The sequence below is a fragment of the Perognathus longimembris genome, chromosome 6 (genome assembly GCF_023159225.1).
Source record: "Perognathus longimembris pacificus isolate PPM17 chromosome 6, ASM2315922v1, whole genome shotgun sequence".
In the NCBI taxonomy this organism is placed as follows: domain Eukaryota; kingdom Metazoa; phylum Chordata; class Mammalia; order Rodentia; family Heteromyidae; genus Perognathus; species Perognathus longimembris.
In genome coordinates, this window is record NC_063166.1 from 18,053,254 (window position 1) to 18,080,713 (window position 27,460).

Consider the following 27,460-nt stretch of genomic DNA (forward strand, 5'->3'; position numbering starts at 1 on the left):
TGGGAACTAAATGGTTCTGCTAATGGAATAACTCACTTGGAATCCAGTTTGGTCACTTTCTTGGTGAAAAATTCATCTACACCTTCATCTACTCTCCCCATAAGGCCATTCTGTTCTCCATCTTGAGAGACAATGTTGACAGCACAGACCTGTTGAAAAAAACAAATGGGGTTAAATCACCATCACTTAATTCAGCGAACACATATTATTACTGAATTGAAAGTGTTGAATAAGGGCCACAGGAGGAATAAGACTCACTAGAGAAGGCATGATCTACTGATATAGAAGCCATATGGACAACCATAATGTATACCAGAAGAAACAAGGTTTCTAGAATGTACCATAAAAGCAATGTCTGATGGGGGATTCATGGTGACTGGCAAATCAGAAGTTAAGGTTAGTAGGCTGTAAAAAAATGAAATGCTGAAAATTGAGCAGACAACAAATAATCAAGAGCCCTCTACCATGTGAACAATAAAAACAACCTCTCATCTAAACAGTACTTTATATTGATTGGTGCAAGCCTTTCTGATGTATTGCAATAGAGAAAAAGCAAAGTTATTAATTCAGTTATACACAGAAAGCAGTTCACTGAATAACTTCTTTGGACTACAAAAGAAGCACATAGCTTACTTATATTATGGTTTCTCTTTCTGGAAAAGAAGGGGAAATACCTCAACAGTAGTAGTTGAAAATCCTAAGTTGGCAAAAGCTCAATAATTTACCTGTGTTTTTGCACATTACTATTTCACCCTTCTATCTAGCCCTTGAACCAAAAAGCAAATTCAGTTTTATCCTAGTTGCTAGATAGTTCCAGATCAAACAGTGGTATAGAGACCAAAGAATGTCTATACAGATCAGGTCACTAATAAATGAGGAAGGTAAGACCCCAGGACATGGGGTCCTAACATGGGGTTTCCTTTAAGTTGCCTCTCAAATAACTCTCCTTCCTGCTTTATGTGGGGGTAAGGGGGAGATTAAGCTTTACTTGTATAATATCTCCCCCTCAGCCCTTTTACTGTTTTTTCCTGCTTTGAAAGAGAGTTCACAGCTGGCACAAAAGGCTCTCCAGGGAGGAGGAGAACTTCAATGGCTTCAGAGATGGAGGCGCAGAGCTGAACAGAGCTTTCTGCTCCTCTGCAGGCCAGGCCAGGTTTTAGGGCTGGATTGCACCTCACAAGTCTCCCAGAACAACCCTGTCATTTAAAGATAAAAAGACTGAGAGCAGACAGGTTAAGAGAAGTCCAGGATCACTGGGAGATCTTCAGTGAGGCATGTGTTAAATAGGAAGCAGGGGGTGCGCACCGGCCTGAAAAAAGCAGCCAAAAAACTGAAGACTGAAATGAAATGTGGTCTGCAAGAGAGTTCAAGGCCAAACGCACATGCTGTTTTAAGCTCATTTTCTAGCCAAAGGAAAAGATTGGATTCAAGCTTTTTCTGTCAAGGAGAATAAATGTCAGACTGAAAAGAGCAGCACAGATGTAGGAAAGAGAGCAGAGACCACAGCCCAGTACTGGCCAGAGTGCACTTGTCTTGGAGAAAGGCTTTTTGTAAACAAAACCAGTGATGTTTGAGGGGAAAAAAAGGCAGACTTTGCACCTCCAGTGTATAAGTAATCGCTAAAACGATGTAATTTGTGAGTGCTTAGAGGATCAGCTGGTGATTGTGAAGAAGAAAGGCAATTCAGACCACCCTCTGTTTTCCCTCTGCCAGGATGAGTAAAGGGAATGTGCCTGGGGAAAAGCCTGCTGCACCTGGATTTTGAGAAGGCAGCTGCCAAAACTACATCTTCACAGGCTGGATGGAGGGAGATGGGCAGGAAGGAAATCAGGACAATTAGGTGCATTAGTAACTCTGTGAATAAATATGCCTAGAGAGTGTTAATTAGAAAGCTGGATAATCCCGGCAGCATATATGCATACATTAGATAGTAAGAAGCACGGAAAATTGACGACCTAAGGAAACAAGGTAAGAAATAAAGAACTCAAAGGAAATAAAATAAAAACTAATATAAGACAAATGAACTTGGGAAGATGGATAAAACTCAATGTTGATGATTTGAAAGTGATTAATATACAAGGTAACCCCCAAATTGAGGAAAAAACATGAAAATATATTAAAAATGAAAAGAATGATGGGAAGAGGGAGAGCTCCAGATAGCTATGAAGAGATTAAAACCCTTAAAAAAAAAAAAGAGCTCAGTCTAAATGAACAATTATACTAAGTGGACAAAATACAGAGAAAACAAATTATCCAAATGGTCTCAAGAAGAATCAAGTGACCTGGATAGATTTATAACAAAATTAGTCAAATCCCTGTTTAAATATCTCTATATAGACAGATCATATAGTACTCACTACACAGAGACAACACTTGGGGCCAAGATGGTGTCCTGGGAGAGGAAGGAACAGATTATATTACACACAAACTGTTCCAGAGTCTAGGAAAGGAAAGACAGCTGCCAACTAACTTTGTAAATAAAGTATAACTTTGGAACTCAAACTAGAGGGCTAGTCTAGACAAGAAAAAGAGAGAGAAACTATAGGACTCCCATTGATGCTTATAACAATACTATAAAAATATTGGCTAACAAGAGCATCACAAGGCCCAATAGGTATACCCTTATGAACACATAAGATAATGCTAAGTGAAATGAACTCCATGTTATGGAAACAATTGTTATATCACAGTTGTAACTACTTTCAACGTCCCATGTGTATCTGTAGCTTTATTATTGATGATGTTCTTGTATCACCTTCCTGTGGTTGTACCTACACTATCTCTGTAATCTTATCTGTGTATATTGGAAACCGTGTATACTGGTATTGGAAGTAGGAAATTGAAAGGGAATACCAAATTTGAGAGACACAGGGTAAAAAAAGACAAACAACTACAAAAGCAATACTTGCAAAACTGTTTGGTGTAAGTGAACTGAACACCTCTGGGGGGGGGGGAAGGGAAAGGGGGAGGAGAGAGGGGGAATGAGGGACGAGGTAACAAACAGCACAAGAAATGTATCCAATGCCTAACGTATGAAACTGTAACCTCTTTGTACATGTTTGATAATAAAAATTTGAAGAAAAAAAAATGCACTGGGCCCATCCCAGAGGCCAGGGCAAGGCTTCTGGCTCCTCTCATACATAGTTTACTAAGATTCACAGTTCCTACCAACCGAGGCCTCTGTTCGTGTCTTGATGAAATTCAAGGCACTACAAAAAATCTAGATCTCAACAAAAAAAAGATGTCTTAAGACAAAGAGGCCAGGTTGTTGGGTTTTTTTCTCAAAATAAATAAAAATTGTAATTGTTATGAAAAAAAATATTGGCTAACCAAACCTCTCCGTTTATTAGAACACTGCAAAAAAAAAATGATCAAGGCTGGTATAACATTAGAAAAATATCTTGGTGTGATTGCTATCATAGCAGATTAAAACAAGTGATCATTCTCAATACTGAAAAACTTTTAAACAACTGTTCATGGAAAAAAACAGCAAAACAAGAAGAAAACTTTCTTACCTTAAAAACAGTAGCAGAAATGGCTACATGCTTATCCAGGATCTATTTATGGTTTCTAATTTACTCAGTTAAAAAAAAAAAAAGGTAAAATAACCCTGATTCTTTTGAAGTACTAATATGATGAACTTCAACATAGACCTTCCCAAATTCTTTAGTGCATGTGCGTGTGCATGTGTGTATGTGTGTGTAAATATGGTTTCTAGACATTGAGATATAACGAGGACTTTTAGGTAAGTTCACATGTTCAGTTGCACATTCCTGGAATATTCTGGAATAAACTTATAAAACTAGATTATAAACCAGTGCAGTGAAGACCATTGTTTTTCGTGGGCTTGGCCCACATCTTAGTGCTTCATGTCATACTCCAGCTGAATGGCTGGAACTGCTATGATGAAGGAAGATGGTAGAGCCATGAGTGGAGAAAGCCCGAGTCCCTGAATGACGGTTACAGAAATGCCCCAAGTGGACTACGATGGGAGCAAGAAATGAACTCAGGGGTTTAATTAAATTCATTAATTAAATTCATATCATATAATGGCTAGAGTTATCACACTTAATACATTTCCCCCTTTTGTCTGCTGTACTCTTGTATAGGTATTCTGAAAAATTCTACTATCTTCCAAAATAGCATTTGCGTTCTTACTTTACTCACATTCACCAAAATAAAGACTTCTGAAAATCACTTCAACTGTGAAAGGAATTTTGAATAGGAATTTCTTATATAGTTGGTTGACCTGTTACTTAATGGAAGACTCTCCCCCAATTAACAAGGGTGGCTTAATAGATGCAATGAGACTATCTTGTCTTCCTTCTCCATCTTAGTGTAGAGGAAGAGAAACAAGGAGACAAGGAAAAAGCCAGTATTTACTTTTGTAAGAGCTAATATTAATAAAATGGGGAGCTTTGAAAAATAACATTTGCATTTAATACAGGATTGTGTGCTTTTGACCCATTTATTTTTCAAGACATTTCAATGATGTAGACAATGCTAGTAATTTAGAAACGAGTTCAGGTTCAGAAAGATCAAAACTTGTTCATATATATATCCTGCCAAGAATGGAAGAACACCTTACATCTTGCTTACCACAAAAGAAGATGAAACAAAAATTAATTGTTATGCTTTTCTCATGTTAATTTGTCTTTTGTTTTCGGTGCCTTGGTCAGGATCCCAGCCATGGGTGAGAAAAGAAATGTCCCAGGCAGTATCTATCTAGTGTATTCTAGTAATCCATCACAAGTCCCTTCCCTTTTTGATTCTCTTTCAAAGAGCCACTGGCTTAATCCTAGGGAAACTGGAGCCATAATATCATATAGAAGTTATGCCAGTTCTAATGCTTCCACATCCACAGAATAAACAACAGAACATTTATTCAGTAACAATTTAAAATGTAGAGTACAGTGTGGAAAGGTATCTTTTTCCCTTAGCTGAAAACCCTTCCCTTACTTAAAAGAAAAAAAAAATTACTTTTCCCCCTAAGATTACATGTAATAGTACACTTCAAAATACCTAAAGTGAAGCATATTGGAAAAAAAATAATGCACTAGAAGATTTTTCTTTCAGTTATTTTTGGAGGGGGGGTACTATGTTAAGCTCTTCAGATTTAAATGAAGGACATCAACCAAACATAATTGAAACCTAATCTAAAGTGAATAGAACATTAACCATTAAGCACCTTGTGGACAAGTTGCTATGGCTCTCATCTTTTTACATCTCAAGCCAGCCATTGATTAACCTGTAAATATTGCTAAATATTTGCTTCATTCTAAACCCATAGTGACCACTGAGCATATCTGTAAGGCCTTACAGCCCTGCCTACAAAGAATTCACAAGGAGGACAGCATGCAGAAAATAATGTGATGAGAATAATTATAGGATAAACACCTTCCATAGAGGGTTGCCCAGGCTATGCACTGCGCACATTTAGTCTGTATAAACAAGTTTCCCCAGAGCCATGCAAACAGCTCTGTGAGAATTGAGATACAGGGAGGGAGGGATTCCTGGGGACAGTCTTGTCTCGGGAGATCTGAAGGGTCTGACAGTCATTACCAACCCAGGAGAAAGCAATGAGAAAAGGCAGTAGTCCCAGAGGACTAAGGAGCCAGAGAGCGCTTAGGACAGCTAAGGAGGATGGGGGGGGGGGGGGGGAAGATCCGAGTCACATCTGGTTTTTTAATGTGTCAACTGTTGATGCCCCATGGGAGGCAGAGGATCTAAGAAGGTAGACAAGTTGACAGAGAAACACAGCCTCCCAATTATGGACTTTTTGCACCAATGGTGTTCTGGAACCTTCTAGTTAGGAGGCACACTCATACCTGAAAAATCCAGATTTCAGTAGACAGGGCTCCGTCAACAATAAAGCCTGAAACAGATTTAGATAACTAAAAAAAAAAAAAAAAAAAAAAAACTGATGGAGAAGGTGGGTGACAAGTAAGTCCAAGGGGAAATCACCTCTCAGAAAGGGCAGAACTTTCTGCATAACACCATGGAGCAATGTGTGGCTGAAAAGAGGCCCTAAGGATGGAGGAAGACCAGGAATGACATCAGGAGGGTATTTGTGGGAGGGGGGTCAGCTGGTATAGAAGGAAGACTTTGGGGGTGGCAGAGTGACAGGATAATGAGGAACAGAGATGGTAGGGTAGAATTCGTTTTTGGTAGTGGTGGTGGGGCAGAGTTTGGCAATATGGGATAGGGGAGAGGAGATAGAAACTCAGGAGGCTCAAAAGGTAAGTCATGTTCAGGCTCTTTAGCACACACAAGTGGATGGAGCAAGAAGCTGTGCACCTTGCGCTCCAGTGCGCCCCCTTCAGCCCTTTCCCAGCATAGCACCTATAGGTTGCCCGACATGGACCACTGCAGGGTGCCAGAGGGCAGATAGGTGATATATGTACACTCTTCATGATCAAATGCAGACATTTATAATTACAATTCAGCTCTTTGGTAACTTTTTATATCTTTTTACTCTGACATTCAAAATTTATAGGTGTAGCCTATTGTATCTTACTTCCCATGTCTGATATTTTTTAGAGCTTCCCAAGAGACCTCTGTTCTGAAGCTGGAACCTTCACAGCATCATCCTTTCCAGATTAACTGAGCACCAAATCAAGATGATCTGCACACAGACACACAAGGAGGGGCCCCTTACCCACAAGGAGAGGCCTCATCCCTACCCACCTACCGTGGCTTGTGTGGGCTGCTGCTTTTTATTCCGCTTTGGCCTTAACTTTGTAAAGTGCTCCAGCTTCTTTCCCTCTTCCGAGGGCAATTCAGAGATAAATCCAGAGCTTCGCTTGTCCTGCCTGATAGATGGGAAAGGCGGGTCTTCAATGTGAATTGGCACTTCTTCCAGTGCTTTATCCAGGTCAAACTCCATTTCTAAAATAAAGCAAAGCTACAAGTCAAAGCACAATGCAGAGGGTTGGCAGAAAACAATGCCGAAAGTTCCTATAAGTGGTCCTAAGTATATCAGGAATAGCCATTCTCAAACCACCTTCTTCTCAATATTTACACATATCAAGTCTTCTTATGGAACATCTGTGTTTCTGACTAGAGGTGTTTCTAGTTACAAGGAAATGGCTGGCATTGGCATTAGTCAAATACTCACCAAAGGCTCTGGACACTGGCCGCAGCATCCGGCTGTGGATGCTCTTCCTTTTGGATTTAGGGGTCATCTAGCAATCAAATACAGAGAGCATTTAGACAGATAGGCATAGAAAACTTGCCTTTCAAAACCATTCAGTACCAACTGGTTTCAGTTCTTCAGAGGATGGCTCAGCTCTTTCTGGTAGCCAGATTCAAGGAGCTGAATGGATAGATTTCTAAATGTTTACAACTTTTCTCATACAGTACAATTCACATTTTTTCTCCCAGCCATAACCAGTTAAAATTTAATGCTGCAGTTGAAAAGATCAAGGAGTGATACAGAATTGAACTGCAAAATGTATATGGGGATGTTTAGATGGGTATAAAGAATTAAACTCATAGACTCATAATTACCAAAAAGGAAAACAAAGTTATTCACAACTGTAAATTGTCACAGAAACATTAATGCAAACATACTGGCTACTTTTTTTTGTGGCCCACTTCCATGATTTAGGTAGCTTAGCTATTTCTGTTTCACAGTTTGCCATCAAAGGCTGGATCATTACATCACACACAAAAACAAATTAGGAGATGTAGTGACTCAAATATCTCTTATCAGATCATACTTGTCAGAAAGATGTCTGGGATCTTGCTAATCCTTAAAAAAAAAAAGAAAAGAAACTCAAATTTAAAACAAGGCCAAAACTTAAAAATTACTTTTGCAGCATTAATGTCAATTCTTTACTAGAGAATACCACTTTCAGAAACACATTGTCTTTTCCTTCTATAGGGTCACACCAATGCCAAAGCTGGAAGGAACCTTTTTCCATCTCCTGTACAAATAAATTCAAAGGACAAAACCAAGTCATGAGATGATAAAGGCGACATGCCAGCCACCAGTAGGAACTGTGTCAGGGATAAAATCAGTGGCGACAGCCCAACACCTGCTGACCGCTGCCTGTTATCAACACATGATGATGGTTTATAGTAATGTTCATACCAGTTTCATTCTAGAAACAGGTCTAAGTACAAATTAAGAAATAATGTAACTGAAAAAAAGTAGCTTATACACTTTGAATTAACAGATTCTTATCTAAGCCTGCCTTTAAAAAATCAGTATGGTTGAAAAACATTTCTTGTTTTAAAGAAAAACAAAAAACTAGTCCATACCAATCTTTAAAGGCAAACAACTGCCAGGTGCTAATGGCTCACATCTGTTATCCTAGCTACTCAGGAGGCTGAATTGTGATTCAAAACTAGCCTGAGCAGGCAAGTCCATGAGATTCTTACCTCCAATTAACCACTAAAAAGCTGGAAGTGGAGGTGTGGCTCAAGTGATAGAATACCAGGCTTGAGCAGAAAACTTCAGTTTTGACAAAAGCTACTGTTAGTAACAACATCTATTTGTGATTATCTATTGTCCACAGGAAGGGTAGAGAAAAAGTATGAGCAGTTGGATTTAAAACCAGAGTAGTTTCTTTTTTAAGGACAGCTATTTCTAAAGCAACAAGCTTGTCAGGTTCAGTAAAAGCACCACTGACACAATGCAACTGGGAAGGGATCCAATTTGTAAGTACTTCTCAAAACTGGCCTTGCAGTTAGCTGGAGAAGTTAGTAACTTGTACTCATGCGTAACATCTCTAAAAACAATTTCATTCTCAGGAGACACAAACCACCAAAATACATGCTATGTACTTTGAAGAGTTCTTCAGAGTTCTGTGCATCTTTCATAGAACCTTGGTAGAGAAAAGAATCAAGAAATATCCTGGGTTCATGTTTCCAGCTAATTTCATTGAGTCAAAAAAACAAACAGAAGTTTAAAAATGTATGAACTAAAGATGTCTCCCAAGTTTTTTTTCCTGTGTGTCTCTTGATTAAATTTTATACAGAGTATTTATAGACAAAAATCATCTGGCTCTAGTTTCCCTTTCACTGAAGCTTTTGAAATAGACACCAAATATATGTAAAATTTATGAAAATTATGACATTTCAAATATATACTAATTCTAACCACAGAAAAAGGAATATATAATTTTGAGTGTATGTACACATACACAACTAGATATACATATAAAAAGAAATTCATTTAAGGCCTGATGCCTATCTGTAAATGGATAATTTAGTTCAATTTTAGAGACATATTAAGAAATATAAGAATCCTAGGACTTCTGGTCATTGACATCAATTAGATGAACCTAAAGCTTGGTATACGAAATTTGAATATGAGAAAAGTACATCCTAGCACATTTCATTGCTTCTTTAATATTCTGCATATTCTTCACAAATGCAGAGAACTTCTAATTACACTTTTATAAAACTTTTGCTGAATTTATTATATCTGCTATTTTTGAAGTTCTACCATGTTTGGACAGGGCTAACAGCCTTTAGCTAAAATAAGAGATAAATTGCAATGCAGCTAGTTTCTATAATTATTAGGAATCCATTGCTTTCAGTATTGTTCTTTCAAGGGCTAAACATATCAAAGAGAAAAGCAGTGACTCATTTCTCTTTTCTTTGGAATGTTTTCTTCTCGGTTTTACAGAAAGTACAGACTTGCTCAATCTTACAGGCTGATTGCTATAAATTCATGTATAAATCTAAAGTAAGAGGAAATGGAAATATGAACTATGATTATCCACTCGGGTGTTTATTTATTTTCTATTTTTGTTGGTGCCAATCCTGTGGCTTGAACTCAATGCCTAGGTACTGTCCTTGAGCTCTTTTGCTAAAGGCCAGTGCTCTAATACTTGAGCAGCTCTACTTCCAGTTGTGTGCACGCATGCACGCGCATGCACACACACACAAACGTATGTATTTAATTGAAAATAAGAGTCTCACAGACTTTCCTGCCCTGGCTAGCTTTGAATTGTGATCCTCAGATCTCAGCCTCCTGCACAGGTAGGATTACAGTCAGGAGCCATTAGTGCCCAGAAACCCAGGGGTTTATTTAGGAGCACATATTCATGTTTTTCTAGAAATTTGGTTAGTTTGTACCCTTCCCTTCTCTTCTCTGCAACTGTTAGATTGATAAATTGCTTCCTGGGGAAAAATCAAATCTTTATAACAGTTAGCTCTCTTCTCTCTTTGTACAAGTGAAAGGGTTCATTTTTCTTTGTTGCTTATCCTGCATTGACTTTCCTTGGATGCTTGTCAGTGCCTCGGTATTCCTGGGGCCAGGGAAATCACAAACTGCACACCTGATAAAGGGGGTCAGCAAGACAAACCGAAGAGGTACACATTCCAAATGGACCTCTCATCAATCAATTTGTGGTTAACATTATCACCTGTTACTTTAAGCCTAGAAAAAAATGAGCTTACTTTCAGAAAGGCATTTTATGAGTAAGAAGAAGTAATTTCCAATATCCACCTCTTGAAGAAAGATGAGGAAAAATGAGTGAAACCTTTTTTTATAATGTAATTTTAGTGGCAAGCACAAGTTTCTTCCTGGGCATCACAAATCACTAATAAAACCTACTGTGGTATGTAATGGGAACAAAATGCCATGGCTGCATGGTCTAAGAATCTAAAAGCAACATCAAGATCTACATTACTCTGAAATCTTACTCATTTGATCCAGTTTTTTTAATGGACTTGAAATGATCCTGCATGTAATTCAATATAGACACGTCCACTTTAACCATTCATCAAAAACAAAAGTTAGAACCTTATAAATTATGCCATTTTACCCATCAAACCCATCTTTAAGCTGTAATATCCATACATATTAGTTTTATTACATGAGTACAAAATTTCTTACATCATCATGGGGAAAAAAAGGATGAGCTAGTTTCCTTGCTTTTTGGAGAACTTTTTGTTGTTGTTTCCATCTTTGCACATGGAAATAACAAATAATACACTCACTTGAAGAATCAGAACCACTTTCTCCCTCCCTAAAGCTTAAGAAATTGCCAAATAATACCAGGTAAGAGGTAGGTTGGGGGGTTGAGAATGTGGCTTAGCGGCAGAATGCTTGTCTAGCATGCATGAAGCCCTAAGTTCAATTCCTTGGCACCACATAAACAGACAAGGCCAGAAGTGGCTCAGTGGCTCAAGTGGTAGAATGCTAGCCTTAAGCAAAAAGAAACTAAGGACAGTGCTCAGGCCCTGAGTCCAAGAGCCAGGACTGGCAAAAATAAAATAAAATAAAAAAGAGGTAGGCTAGGTAAATTCTCTCATGTAAGAAACAATTCTTGATGCCAATTTTCTATAATTCTGGGCCAAATGACAAGAAGTGAAAGGAGCCAGGCACCCTTGACTTATACCTATAATCCTAGCTACTTAGGAGGCTGAGATCTGAGGATCATGGTTCAAAGCCAGCCTGGGAAAAAAAGTCCATGAGATTCTTATCTCCAATTAACCACCAAAAATAAGAAGTGGAGCTATGGCTCAAGTGGCAGAGTACTAGTTTTGAGTGGGAAATCTAAGAATAGTAGTAAGGCCCCAGGTTTAAGCTCCAGTACTGGCACTAAAAGAAAAAGGAAAAGGAAAAGAATCAGAAAGAAAAATCTGGAAGTTTAAGTGATGATGTCTTTTCTCTTAATGGCATGTGAGGCAGGAGCTCTTTCACTCTCTTGAATTTTGCTGCCCTCCTTCACCCTGCCTGCTTTCAAACACATGGCTAGGAATATTTTAAATTCCTCATCTGTTTTACTGGTTGAACCATCTTGTAAAATCCAATCTTGTCTCTAAATTGTTGCCTACTTCATTCAGGATCTGCAGATGGATGACAACACCACAGTCTCCTGGGAGACCAGCCAGGCAGCACAGAAGCAAACAGAGCACAAGAATGTCAAGTAGTATGGACAGAAACTGCAGAGCCGCCAAAAATACTTACACTTGTACAGCAGAGAGTCTCCATGCAGCAAAAGGAAAGGGGAAAAATATGAATGGAAGAGAGATAAAGCAACAGCATTACTAGAAAGGGAAGGGAAAGAGACACCATTCACAAACAAAGAAATAGAAGCAAAGTACATAAGAAGCCTACACAGCAAAGGAATAAAGAAGGAAGCAAAAATAGTAATGCTGTAAGGCATCCAGCTAGCTTTTTAAAAGCATAAGCACAGTTATAGCTTAAAAATTTGCATACAGATATCAGCTCTTTTGCTAAACATACCCAAAATGGCATTTTATAACGCCTACTAAGCATTCACTCCACGGGGGGTGGGGGGTTGGGGGGGTGACATTATCAGCTCCAAAGGCACACAGTGGACAAAACATTAGATGGATGTCAGAAAACTCCATGCAAGTCTTGGTTCGTGGACCACGAAGCTAATCACCACAACAGTATGGGAGCAGTGTAACTATACACATGTGCAGAGGTCTTTCCTGAGAGTCACTTATACCATTCTATGCTTCCCACCCATTGACATTCAAGATATAGTCATTTTGAATTCTTTTTACCACCTGTTATCAAAGATTTTTACAAAAGGATCTGACACCAGGATCTAACACAATTGCTGTGGAACACATGTTTGAGATAATTATTTTCAGGATTTAAGTCCCCTTACATCTTACATAAAATCACCGATTAAGTTTTTTACCTTGTTCATCACCATTAATGGTTGTTATGGCATTTTATTATTGTGGAAATTTATAAAATACTTTATATTAAGTAACAATTCTAGCCATGTAGACTTTCAGTCTTGGTGAAAGCACCATGAGATATTCAGGGGATGGGGAGTGAAGGGAGAATTGTTTCCAAATTTCGTGAAACCATGCTTGAGGAAAGCTACCTACTGCAGTTACCTGAGCTGAGCTTTTGGAAGTTGTTTATTTTTGTATTTCAGTTGTCCTCAAGATGAAATGAGATGAAAATACAGGGCTTAATTTGTACATATAAATGGCTTAGACTTCTGCAGAGAGAAAGCAGCACCAAAGCTTTCCCATAATTATCAGCACCACCACCACCATCAATATTATTTGCATCTCAGACAGGTTTCCATTGACAGTATCTAGAAAAAGTCTCACCTCCTCAATTCTAATTTCATGCTTTATTAGGCAATTTTCTTCAAGTATGATTCATTTTATGACCCATTAAGTGAACATGAAAACAGCTTTGATGAATGAACAGAGAAAAAGTAAAAATAATTTCTTCCAAATCTTGAACTGTCTAAGATAAGTATTATTGCCTACGTTAACACATATCTCCTTAGAAACTTCCACAGTGGTGTGATTATGGATTTCTTGTCCAGGACTTACAGCTGATGGTTAAGCCCCAAGATAAATTTAGACTTTCCTTTTCTTTCTAGGTTAATTCAGTAAGGCAAGTGCTTTGTCCCAATTATACACCTAATGATCATCATAAGTGAGTTAGAGGAATCTTTTGATTGGTTCAATGCCTAAAATGACAGGCAATCCAAAAGGAAAAAAACATTCTTATGAAGAGGGAAACCATGGTAACAGACAACGCAGTGTTCCAGCAGAATAAAGAGCATTCCTCCTTACCTGTACATTTTTTGGAACTCTTTTTTAACATCTCTTCACAAGGACAAGTAAAGAAGTGGTGGATGAAGAGAGGCTGCCTCTATCCAGAGAATGACTCACACTTAAGACATCTCAGAATTGGGCGCAAAACTTAGATGTGCCATTTACTAGGATGTGGAATTTGGGCCAATGTTTTTGACAACTCAGGCCTCAGTGTTCTAGTTGGGAAAGAAAATTATTGTGAGGAGTAAATAAAACGATGGATAGCACAGTGCATGGCTCAGATTGGGAACCAATGAACAGCATTCCCAGAACCAGTTATAACTCTTCGTGTGGTTAATATGATCTTTTTTCACTCTTCCATTCTCAAAAAAAAAAAAAAAAACAAAGAGGAGGGAAATAAAGAAGTACGTGGTAGTAAAAAACTGAAAACAATCTAAAAGCTTATTAAAAGGAGAGTAAAATGAGGGAGAGAACACTAACAGAACAGCCTTTAAAATCAGGGAGGCAGGTAGAAAGCTTGAACAAATAACATGAAGAAATCTCAAAAGAGAATATACAGTGGAAAAACGAATAATGCATGAGGTATGGAGCCATTTATGTATATTATGAAACATATAGGGGCTGGAGGGTTCAAGTGATACAGTGTCGGCCATGAGCAAAAACATACATAAATAAAACATACAAATCAATACTAGTCACTGTTCAGGAATACATGCATGTTTGAACCTATAGCACTAATAGAATGTGTGAAAGAAAACTTGGGATGGTGCCTCTTGGGAAAGAAGAGTGAGATGATCAGTAATGGCAAAACTTGGCTATTATGTTAGTACAACAGTTTTACATTATTTAAGATTTAGCTATTACTGGGCATCTAGAATTTACTTGGTACTCTTGGGAGAACGGGGCTGGGAATATCAGTCAATAAGACAGAGGGACTCCTATACAACTAGAGCTTATGTTCTGATGGACTCTATCAGAAACAAGATGCTCACATCTTCATAGCTGGCTCTTCAGGATACTGGACACACAGATGTCTGGAACTGAGAGTTTTTTGGTTTGTGATTTATTAGAAGCATCCCCAAAAGCTTATGCAGGAATCCTTAAAGGAATAACACTGCTCACGTGATGATTGCTGAACACCTGAGACTTATTCTATAGATTCTCTAATAGGAGCTTGTCTAACTGACCACACAATTTGAGGGGAAGGGTTAGGATTGGGAAGAAAGGGTAACATTGATCAGGATGCATTGTAATCACAAACTGACATGTGGAACTGAAACTCCTTTGCACAACTATTTAAAAGATTAAAAATAAAATGACCACACACTACCATCACCATGGCCACTTTCCTGATAAGGGACAATGATGAAGTGACCAATTTGTTCACAATAGAACCAGCTTCCCCTAAACAAGGGATCATAAGCTATTGCCATCATTATTCCTTCTGATGCTCAGTGTACCAATGCAGATCTTTCAATCTAGACTTCAATGTCCTTTGAAATAATCTCACTGGATTTAAAGCAATCCTTGCTTTTTGATCTAAAACATCTTTGGCTCAACTTGTGCTTTTCTGTGCAATTTTAGAACACGTATGGGTAATCCCTGTTTAATGAACTAGACTACCCAATTTAAGGTATTTCCTACTAGATTTTCTTCTGAGTCAATGCTCAAAGGGAATCCACACTCAATAATTCTTAATTGATAAGTACTCCCAAATATCTAGTCCAACAGTGTTATCACATTTGTAGCTGAGGTAGCAACTTTGAATCCATTCTTATTTTCATAAGTGAGATGGTATCAATCTCACTGAAAAAGAGATGCTAGTTATTTCTATGATGACTACTGGGTTGCAAAAAATAATCTTTAAAACCTAGAAAAATAGGTATACACAAGCCATAAACTCTGAGGAAGGTGTAATAAATTGATGGGGAAAAAAGTAGGAACAATCAGAGATTTAGTGATGTACCACATTTTCTACTGAACACAACATTAAATTCAGCTACACATACTATACTCATTAACTTTTATATCCAGAGTCTCATTTCATATAAAAACGGAACAAGCATCATGATGTTAAAATAAAAACATTCTGAGAATAGTACCAGCCAGAGGCTATTGTAAAAATCATGCTAGAATACCATAGTGCAATTAAAATGATTCATTGCCTTCTTTTCCAGATCTGCAGTGTTTTCTGATACAAGGAAATGAAATCTTTACCTTCCTTACTGTGAAAACAGAAAATGGTTTACTTCTTATTCATTTTTAACTTGTCTTAAAACAAGTGAAAAAATGAAATTTCAAACTTAAATGTTCCCTATTTAAAATAAATATAACTTAATATTTTTCTTAATATCTATCCAATGAATGAAAATATCTGGTACCAATTTCAAACAAAACCTTTGGAGAAGTGTTAGTGCTGATGGGCATAGAAACAAGATGTATCTCTATTATCTATCTACATATCTATCTATCGACCTACCTACCTATATCTATTTATCTAATAGGTCAGATATGTGCACTGATAGCATTATAATGAAAAGGAAAGTGGGGATATTCTTTATGTAGTTGATTATATGGTTAAGCCCAATATTACTTGAAGGGCCAAATAAGTTTGAATAGCATTTTTGTGTGATATTTTAAATCTAGATATTGTCAAGAAACCATTTACCATGCAAAAACAAGTAAGGTAGAAGAAGACTTAAATACTTTCCTCTAGAAAAGCAATATCATAGCTTAGTGACCTCAAGACAAGGAGTCAACATCAACCTAAAAATGCATAGTGCAACACATTTACGCTCTATAAGATGACCGTTTCTGAAGTGATGTCAGTAATAAAATACATTGCAGAATGAAATTAGAAAAAACTAACAAGTAGGATTTGAACAATCTTCTGCACACAGTTAACAGTACTGCATGTAATTTTAAATGAGATACACCAACAATAGACTGTAGTTGGCACCACTGTTAATAGATTACTCCATTCACAACTCTTGGTGCCAGAATAAAGCAGTTTAAGTTGGTTTAAATAACTGCATTTTTACCAAGTCAAATAGACTTTTTCTGAATTATAAACTTGTGCTGAATTCTGAATTTCTACATTAAAAAATTCAAAAGTTATATATTGAACTTTGAGGCTGGATTTGTTAAAAAGAAAATAATTGCTTGGTTTATCATTAGCGACAGGATTCACAGAGATATATTCTGCAAGAACTCAGACCTCTTAAAATTCTTTTCCTAGGAAATGGCAATAAGCCATTAATTATGCTCCTGCATGAATATCTTTTGATTTAAAATGGGTATGACAGTCATTAAAATAATTGAAAGACTCTCATACAATGGGTGAGCTGGTGATGCCCAAGGAGCAGATACTAGTTCTTCACTCACTTGGCACACAACTAAATTCCAAACTTGTTACTTTTTAAAAGGAGTATACTATCTGGTGACAAATGGAATATTTAGAGATAATTAATCAGTACCCTAAGGAGTACATGCTCCAATGTCCTAAAAGCCAATGATAAACCACCAAAGTTGAAAGCTATGGTTTGGAATATTGATTTCCTAAGACACCTGACTGTGGGAAAAGGACAGACGGTCTATGGACAATAAAACTCTAAGGAAGCACACATTTTGGCATGACACATAAAGCATATGTGCTGAAATGATAAGGAGTATATAAGGAAAGCTAATTAGTCATTGTCACAACAAAATGACATGGAGAGAGAGAGAGGCATAGAAGTTTCCAGGTACGTTAAAGCTTAATTCATTTCTAACATTGGATGACAATGGCGGGGGGGGGGGGGCAGCTTGGTGATACATTTGCTTCTAATAACGTTTAAAAGCCGCAGGGTTCCATTACGGTTATGTAACATTATGCCTTTAAACGTGTGCTGCTATCCACAAGTTCATGTCATCTGGGATTAGTAAGCAGCTGTGTATAAATACCATTTCTGTCTCATTCAGTGTAATGCAAAATCTGATTTGGTAAGAAACAGAGCAGTGATGAGATCCACATACTGACTAAGTAATACACAGAATGATATTGAAAAACTTGCCTTTAGTTAACCACCGGTTAACTAACAAGTTGGAGTTACTCTGCCTCAATGTCCTTACTTATTAAGTAGATGATATAAGACCTAGGTATTCAAAGGTGCTTTGCATATTCAACAGTTCATTATCTTGAGGTCCTGAGATAGAGTCTAGCATGTTATTAAGCACTATATAAGTGCTCCTTTTTAAACCATATGACTTACTCCTCTGGAGTAAGGGGATGTCAGAATCTGGTGGCTCGTGCCTCTAATCCTAGCTACTGAGGACACTCAGATCTGAGGACATGGTTTGATGCCAGCCAGAGCAGGAAAGCCCATGAGACTTTTATTGCCAATTAAGTACTTGAAAAAAAAAGCTGGAAGTGGAGCTGTAGCAAGTGGTAAAGTATTTAGCCTTGAGCAAAAGAGCTAAGGGACAGCACCCAGGATCTGAGTTCTAAACCCAGGACCTGCACATGAGAGTAGATAAAGGGTGCAAAAACTTCACAGGTTATCCAATAGTTTTTCTTCTTTTCCTCCCCACCATATCCTACCCGGTGAGCTTGATTATTTCTTAGTTTCTCTAGCTAAATGAAAAAAATGGAACTAAGAAAATTGTGAGAAGGGATGAGAATGATGAGAAGGGTGACACTGATCAAGATGCACTGTACTCATAAACTGTCATGTGGGTTAAACCCCTCTGTATGACTACTTAAAGATAATTTAAAATACTGAAAAAAAAAAAAAAAAGAAAGCCAGGTGCTGGTGGCTCACATCTGTAATCCTAGATACACAGGAAGTTGACACCTGAGGATCTCGGTTCAAAGTCAGCTTGAGCAAAGAAGTCCATGAAACTCTTATCCCCAATTAACCACCAGAAAACCAGCAGTGGGATGGTGGCTCAATGTGGTAGAGTGCTAGACTTGAGCACCAAAGCTCAGGGACAATGCCCAGGCCCTGAGTTCAAATCCCAATACCAACAAAGAAAAAATATATCTGAGGGAAACAAAGAGTTCCTAACCCCCACCAAAAAATATTCCCTTTTGTGGCACCCTGTTTTTTAAAAAAAATCTCTTCTGTCTTTAATTTGCAGTCAAGTTGGATTAGAAGATAGGTCACTCTTCAGCAGATAACTAGCCCCTTAAAGTCATTCAAACATTCCCATTTATGCCTCAAAGTGGAAGTTTAAGAGTTCTTGATTTAAGTACTGAATTTTTGTCAAAAGAAGTCACTCATATGGATTATTATTTCTATGCCTTGCAAGGTAATTCTTAAGTTAAAACAAATATAAATGTCTCTGTCTAATTTATGCCCTTAAACCTTCCCTAATGCAAGCGTAACTGTTGGTTTTTACTAGATTGGGATTGACTAATGGACTTTTGAGCTGTAAGAAAACATAAAAAGTAGAAAGCTGAAGACAGGAATAAAAAGAGATACCCCAAATCTCTAATATGCTTGCTAAACAGATGGTCAAAATCTATTTAGTAGTCATGAATATTTCAGACAAAAGTCTTAGGATAAGAGCCTACATCAGCAAACAGAAGTTCCTAGAAACCACCTGCGTTACTTTGGAATGCCCCTGGCAAAATTTCACAGTTCAAGGTTCACAGTTCATTTTACAATAAAGTTACAGCATCTCCCAACCTGAGCAGATTCCACCACATTCTAGTTGTATCTGTGGCAAAATTTCTCTGCCAATCTGGATTTCTTTAATTCTGTGTAGGAAAGGTTGCTGGTGTACTTACACCATGAAGAGTTTGAGAATCTTCTATGTAACCATTAGTCTTTGGTTCTAACTTCCTAGACCAAGATAAAAATACTTTCAAGGAACAATGATTACAACTCATTAGGAAAACCATCACAAATGCCTCCCTTTGACTGTATATATTTGGTAATAGATGGCATGGAGGAACCATACAGATACATCATTTGCATATGACAGGTGGCTGGGCACTCTGTTTTCAAATCAGGTGTGAATTTGCTTCATTGGCTCAGAAAAGGATGCTACAAGCTCTGAGAAAAGAGATTTTTCCTGCTGGGGAAGGTTCCTGCACTTAAGGTACTAGAGAAAATCATGCTTTCTTTGGGTAACGTAGAAATGTTGGTTTGGTTGAGACTATTGAGGAGGAAATTACAAATCCACTGATAATATGCTTTTTAGACAACTATAGTCTTTCACATAAACTAAAAGGAAATGTAATTCTGGTTCTCTACTACTTTAATGTTCCCTACTACTTAAGTTAGCCTTGTTAGAACAATGATGGAAAAATTGAAAATATCGTTTTCAAAACAAAAGTTCTGCTTCCCTAAGTATTTTTTTAGTAGTAAATTTGTGGCTCATGTTTCTTTGTCACCTACTCAACACCTCATGACCTTGCTCATTACCCTAGGATGAGCTGGGGGCTCACCTCAAGAATGGCTCCACTCTAACCTCTATGCAATCCAGATGATTCATTTTACTCAAGTTTTCCTGGAAGTTTGGGCTCAACTCATTATATGTCAAGGCAGAAGTTTTACAAAATGGTTTTGTGTAGGTTCTGCATCCATCTGCCTTTTCAACAATGAGTTCCTCGCTGCCATCCTCACCCCACCACCTTTTCCTTCCTCTCAAGAAAACAAAACCAAGTTAATCAAACCTAAAATACTTTCAGAGCTTACACAAAAAGCCAAGAAGCTGAACCAGTATTTTATAACCAGCATTCTCTCATCATGAAACATATTACCTACAAACTGGAAAAAATACAGTTTGCTAGTTCATGTTTTCATTTACTCATTTCCAGTGGCACATGACCAAATAATTCTGCCTGAAAACATGAGATGTACTGTTAATTCAATTTTTTAAATTCAGATCTATTTCTGGTTTTCTTTTAAAACTAGTATCAAGAGAATTGGTTTATGATATAACATAGTGACCAATATTTTGCTTCAAGGTGCAAACAAAATAAATATACCTCTTAAATATAAAACTTACAATGTATCAGACAATCAAATCTTTGAGAACTAGACAATTTCCTCCATATGGATCATAGATTTATATAGTTATGTAGAAAATTATTTTGTGAGAATTCTTTTACTTGTCTAGTAAATGCAAAAACAATTTTGTTATATCTACTTCATACAAATTTTTAGAAAGTAATTATGACTGACAGCATTAATAAGCACCATTATACTTTTCTTACTACCTTTTTAAGTATATACCATTTTAGTATAAGGAATAGCATATATATAATTGATTTTATATGTACTATTTAATTTTTGCTTTTGAACAAATAATTTTTATTTTGTAAAAACTTAATTAGCATAAATTAATTATACAAAGGGGCTTCCCTTTGATATTTGCAACTTGTACATAATGTACTTGCCTCAAATTCACTCCATCTATCTATCTATCTATCTATCTATCTATCTATCTATCTATATTATTTGCCAGTCGTGGGGCTTGGACTCAGGGCCTGACCACTGTCCCTGGCTTCTTTTTGTTCAAGGCTAGCACTCTGCCACTTGAGCCACAGCGCCACTTCTGGCCATTTTCTGTATATGTGGTGCTGGGGAATTGAACCCAGGGCCTCATGTATACGAGGCAAGCACTCTTTGCCACTAGGCCATATCCCCAGCCCTCCATCTATATTTGTGGGGCCCGGCCGCCTGGATGCCTTGCATCATTAAGAGGTGGTTCTAGCTGGCCCCACCTCCCAGACTTGGGACCATGTGTAGCCAAGATGGTACCTGGTGGTGAACCTGGAGGCGGTCCACGTAGAGGTAGGCTGCCCCTTAGGGAGGTCCCTCGGAGCTCCACTCTGATGGACAGCTCAGGCACCAAATCCCAGCCCCTACATAGGTGCACATACCCCTCCCCTTCCGCTGCCCTCCGGCCCCTTTAAAAGAACAGCTCATTGCCGCCATTAAACGAGTCTTAGCTCTGACTGGCTCCCAGGTTGTCTGTGTGTCCTCTGTCGAGAGGGGGACTGGGTGGCAGTCTGTCAGCCTTCTTATCCTCTTCCTGGACCCGTCTGCATGGGGTACGCTTTCCCATCTCTAATGCAGGACAGGAGAGTGCGGGAGGGTAAAAAACCCCAGCATTCTGGCGCCCAATGTGGGGCACGAAGCGTGAAGGTAAAACTTTTCAGCGGGCTAGGCCAATCAGAATCCAAGGCGGGGGGAGGGGCAAAAAGATGGGGCATGCTCAAACCCAGCATGATGACCAAGCGCTCAAAGCACTGAGCTTCATGCTACAAAACGTAGGTTTGGGGGTCTCGAACTCCCAGACCAGGAGGGTCTCAAAAGCTTTGAAACGCACCATGATCTGGCTGGCAGCTGCCGGCCTTTTCAGCCTGGCTACTTGGGAGGGAGCAGCCCTCCCGCTGCCCTGGAGGGGAGGGAGGGGCCTGGGCCAAGTTCCCCAGGTCCCGAGCCAAGCGCCCCTGCGCCGCCGGAACACATGGCAGACAAACAAGATGGAAGATGGCCTCCACCATGCCCCTCCCCCGCTGTGGGCTCCCCAATGCAAGCCTGGGGCCACGCCTTGCCGCTGCCGCCCCCAAGGTGCTGCGGCAAGGGGGGGGGGGAGGCTTCCCGCCGCCTCCACCCCCTCCTCCACCGGAGGCTTCCCACCATGCTTTGTGGACCAGGGAGAGGATGGCTCCTGAGGTGGCCTTAAAGAGCCTGGGAAGCATTTGCTGAAAAACATCTTGAATGGGGAGAAGACAGCCCCTTGGCTGCCCCGGAGAAAAAAGGGCTTACTTGTTTAACATCTGCTTTAAAAGACTCAAAAAAGGTTTTCTATTCTTGTTACTGATGTTAAGTTTGGAGACTCAGTTAAATTCTGCTTGTTTGGCTAAATCGTAACTTTTCTCTAGTGAACACTGTTAAAACTATTTTGTTACAATTGTTTTGGATATCAGTCTAATGATTCAGGTACTAAATTCTATGTGTATACTGTGATGTAATAAGTAAGACTCCTAACTATCTTAAGTTACATATAATCAGGCAAATATTTTAAGGTATGTATAATAAACTATTGGGGATAAAAGTAAATTCTCATTAACTCTGCATGTAGAAAAAAAAGGGGGGGGGGCTGGGAATATGGCCTAGTGGCAAGAGTGCTTGCAGCCTACACATGAAGCTCTTGGTTCGATTCCCCTGCACCAAATATATGGAAAATGGCCAGAGGGGGCGCTGTGGCTCAGGTGGCAGAGTGCTAGCCTTGAGCGGGGAAGAAGCCAGGGAAGGTGCTCAGGCCCTGAGTCCAAGGCCCAGGACTGGCAAAAAACAAACAAACAAACAAAAAAGTGGGGAGCAAAGCAAGCTAATGTTCCTCACTAATTTATTGGAAAGCTGAATGGATAAGTGTTTCTAATTTTGTAATTGTAATTCTTGCATTAAGGAAAATTGTCATTTGAGTTCAAAGGTCGTGCAGTAGCCGGGACTGGAAAAAAAAATGGTTCTTTTAAAACAGGCAGCCAGGAGGCTAGATGCCTCCTGGGTTTCAGAGTTTTTTCGGATGCAAATAAGGCTGAGGCAGAGCTGTAAAAGCTTTAAAGGCTTAAAATACATTTCTAGATAAAGGATTTGAGCAGCCAGAGTAGTCAGAGCAACCAACCAGGAAATAATGGGGAATTTCAAATATCTTTAACCAGTCTGTGTAGAATTTTGCAGGCAACCCAGCAGGAGGTGTGACAATCTTACCTTCCAGTAAGGTCAAATGATATGATTTGATTTGTTGGCACATGGATCTCATTCAGTCTGCTGTTCTCTAAGTATAAACTCTGGCAAGTGTTTGTTGGTCAATTCTCAACAAATTACAGGTAAGCTCTATTCCTGTTGTTCTCCTTGTTGCTTTAATTGGACACAAAAAGGGCTTTATGGCTAAAACTCCTTGGATTGCAGTTTGAAGCCAGCCCGGAAAGGAGAAAAAAAAACTCTCTCTAAAATTCCATCTCCCAACTAACCAGCAAAGAGCCAGACTGGAAGCTTGGCTCAAGATAACCAGCGAAATGCTGAAAGTAGCACCGTGGCTCAAGTGGTAGAGCACTAGCCTCGAGTAGAAGTGCTCAGGGACAGTGCCCAGGCCCTGAGCTCAAACCCCATAAATGCCAATGGGAGCATGCCATCCCAGCAACAAGCACCTGGACCCCTGGGACTCAGCCAGTCCAGGGAACAAGGATCATGGAGAGGAGTAAGAGGAGAATGATGTCACATCCTAAATGGAGTCACTTTGTCTTGCCCTTTCAAAATTAATCAGAGCCAGGAGATCAAGAGGAATAGTTGTTTACCCACCTAGTGTCCATACCTGTCCATTTTCCATCTGGACAAAAAAAAAAAAAAAAACTTGCATTCTTGCCTTTGTTACCCACCTATTTGTATATATATATTTTAGCCTCTGACTGGTTACTCCCAACCAGTCCACTACCCCTAAACACTTCCTTCCTGCCCCCAGTCCAGTTATTCCTCCTTCCTTGTAATGGGCCACAATTGGGTTTATGCTCCAAATGGAACTTTTCTGGTTTATGCCAAGGGTGTGTTCCCCCATGTTGTTCATGTTAACTGGTCCTGTGAACTTGTCAGCCTTTTGCCTGACCTTTTCAAAAGTCTCTTTTAACAGGGTAACATCCCTCAACGAAGTCGCAACCTGGGAACTTGAAGTTCAAGGTCATCCTCTTACTACACTGCTGTGTCCAGTGCAGACCTGGACCCTGAAGACCCTCAGCCCCAGGGACTCCTTGATGTGCCCAAGCTCCAGGAGGTAGCCAGAGGAGACAGACCATGACACCCATTGGCCCTGAAAACCATTCTTGTGGAAATGATGAGGGCTTTCACCAACCAAACTGGACAGTACCAGGCCAAATGACGAATCAGGGACCCCTGATCACTTCACCCCTTTTCAGCAGGAAGTAGTTCCAGAAGAGACAACCTCCTCCCATACTCCCAACCTGGTAACCCTCCTCTATTAATAAAAAACAAAAGGGGGAGATGTGGGGCATGCCCGCCTGGATGCCTTGCATCATTAAGAGGCGGTTCTAGCTGGCCCCGCCTCCCAGACTTGGGACCATGTGTAGCCAAGATGGCACCTGGTGGTGAACCCAGAGGTGGCCCACGTAGATGTAGGCCGCCCCTTAGGGAGTTCCCTCGGAGCTCCACTCTGATGGACAGCTCAGGCACCAAATCCCAGCCCCTATGTAGGTGCACATACACCTCCCCTTCCGCTGTCCTCCAGCCCCTTTAAAAGAACAGCTCATTGCCACCATTAAACAAGTCTTAGCTCTGACTGGCTCCCAGGCTGTCTGTGTGTCCTCTGTCGAGAGGGGGGCTGGGTGGCAGTCTATCAGCCCTCTTATCCTCTTCCTGGACCCGCCCGCGTGGGGTACACTTTCCTGTCTCTCCTGCAGGACAGGAGAGTACGGGAGGCTAAAAACCCCCGGCTTATATTGTTCTTAGAAAATTGCTCTTTAGCTTTTTCTAATGACACTGCAATGTTAACTGAAGTGCTAGCTTATATATACAAGGGCTTTCATGAAGAACACTATAGTAATTTATTCTCAAACTTTAAGAAATTAACAATGGCTTGTAAGTAATAAAACTTACTAGACTTTCTGTCTAAAACAATAATATGTGCCAAATCTGATCCTTTGTTTGTTTGCTTCCTTTTTACTAGTTGTGGGGCTTGAACTCAGGGCCTGGGTGCTGTTCCCGAGCTTCTTGTGCTCAAAGCTCTATTACTTGAGCCACAGCACCACTTCTGTTTTTTGAGTGGTTAACTGGAGATAAGAGTCTCATTGGGGACTATTCTGCCTGGGCTGGCTTCAAACCATAATCCTCAGATCTCAGCCTCCTGAGTAGCTAGGAATACAGTTGTGAGCCACTGGTGCCTGGCTTGATCCTTTGTTTTCTAAAGTTAAAAACAAGCCCCATTTCTTAAACAACAGCTGAATCTAAAAATTACTATAATCATGTTAATACAAAAACATTTGAGGTAAGTAACCCAAATCTAGTCTCACTACCACCTTGTCAGATTATAAGGAATCTAACAAAGTGATCCTTTTATCCTGGCGCTGGTGGCTTGTGCATGTAATCCTATCTACTCAGAAGGCTGAGATCTGAGAATCATGATTCAAAGTCAACCTGGGCAAGAAAGTCTGTAAAACTCTCACCTCCAATCAGCTACTAAAAAAACAGAGGTGGAGCTATAGTTCAAATGGCCAGAATCCTAGGCTTGAGCAAAAATACCTCAGGGACAAGGCCCAGGCCCTGAGTTCAAACCCAAAGATCTATGTAAACACAGAAAAGATTCTTTCAGTAAAATAAGCATACTGAATAGAGGAGACAAAACACAAATATACAATTGATTTTATGATAAAATAAGAAATACCTGTGCGAACAACATACATTTTAAAATAATGAAATAAGGACAACAGTAAAACTGTCCTCAAAGGAGGAAATAAATGTATCAACAAGCATACTGTTCTCATTATCTGGCCAGATGGATGTGCCACATGAGACTCAGCAAATGGGGAGTGAAAGACGACCTACAGTTAGATAAAGAGTGCTAGACCACCTCCACAAGAAAATCAAGCCAAGTGAATGAGACAGTATCTTACCTAAACATGAACCTGAATTTAAACATTTGTCAACAAATTATAAGACAAGAATAGAGAGCAATAGCAGAAGGAGGGGAGGGAGGGAGGGAAGAGAGAGGGAGGGAGGAAGGGAGGGAGGGTGGGAAGAAAGAATCAAGAAAGAAGAGCCCTCCTCCCCCCCCCCCCGTATATTTTATGTGAATGTGTCCCCTTCTACACATTTCAAATGGCTGATCTACAAGTTCAATTAATAATAAATTCCTGTCACAAAGGACCTTTTAAGAATTGTGTAACTGACTTTGAATTAGTTTATATTTCCTTCCCCATGTCTCCAGGGCCTTAGAAGGCGGCTGTGCAACGTGGATGCCTGAGGCTTGTGCTTAGCACTTCTTTGTATGGAACACATTTTTGAACTCTTTGTCTGGATGGTAGGCGCTAAGGTCTGATCTCAAACAGTTGAGACCACCAAAGGATGTGTCTTACCATACAAGTATCCAGATCTTCCAAGCGCTCTACCTCTGTTAGCTCTTCCACTGTGACGACAGAGCGTTTCACTGGCTTCTCCTCAGCTAGTTCGATTTCTAGGGACTCTTGATGAAGAAGAGCCTTACCACGTCTGCTGAAATGGTCTGCCTGGAGGGTTGAGACCATGCAAGGAGAAATTAAAGCACAGGGGCAAGGAAAGAGCTGCTTTGTCTCATTTCCGAAGATGTCATCCACAAGATGGCGCAGTGGAGCGCTAACTTGTCAAGTACTTAAAGACAATAAAGCTCTTGCAGTGTAACTCCACCTCTTTACCCTTCTTTCTTTGGAGAACACAGTTTTAAGCAAGAAATTACAAGCCTCATAAATGAGGAAAGTACTTAGCCTTGAATAAAATAAGTAGTACTCTTTTTCATAGTTTTGAAAGAAATTCCCTTCCATGCTTAGTGCTTTAAAGATATATATATGTATATATATATATATATATATATATACACACATATATACTTATATATTAAAGGAAATAAGTCTGCTCTACCTTATTTTTTTAAAACTGAAGAAAAGAAATCACCAAAAAGTTTTTATGCATTGCTACTTTTCATCATTTTCATGTATGGAATACCAAATTTTATATGAATTATTATTTTCATTGTTATGTTTTAGGTACATACCAAAAAATTAAATGGTATAAAAGTAGAAGGAGCTGGTTGAACTTTAAAAGCTCCAGAACTGAGCTGGCATCAGAAACTTTTAGTTAACTCTTCTGAAACGAGAAGCCAGCTACATGTCTGCAAATGCTTTGAGAATAGAAAAATGGTATCTAAGTGTGATAGAAACCAAGTTTCATTTTGGAGATGC

The 27,460-nt window shown here is 39.3% G+C and overlaps 1 protein-coding gene across 5 annotated transcripts in view; it reads right to left on the minus strand.

Moving 5' to 3' along the window:
• The window catches only part of Carmil1 (capping protein regulator and myosin 1 linker 1), a 285,478-nt gene that overhangs the window by 21,760 nt on the left and 236,258 nt on the right, over positions 1-27,460 (minus strand). For all 5 annotated transcript variants that reach the window (XR_007211220.1, XM_048348358.1, XM_048348357.1 and 2 more), the window contains 4 exons: positions 26,603-26,752; positions 7,118-7,184; positions 6,692-6,888; positions 37-149 (listed from right to left, as the gene is read on the minus strand). Coding sequence is in view for 4 of the 5 variants with exons in the window: in XM_048348358.1 (XP_048204315.1) it covers positions 37-149; positions 6,692-6,888; positions 7,118-7,184; positions 26,603-26,752 (527 nt within the window). In the remaining variant the exon portion in view is untranslated. The remainder of the gene's footprint in view (positions 1-36; positions 150-6,691; positions 6,889-7,117; positions 7,185-26,602; positions 26,753-27,460) is intronic.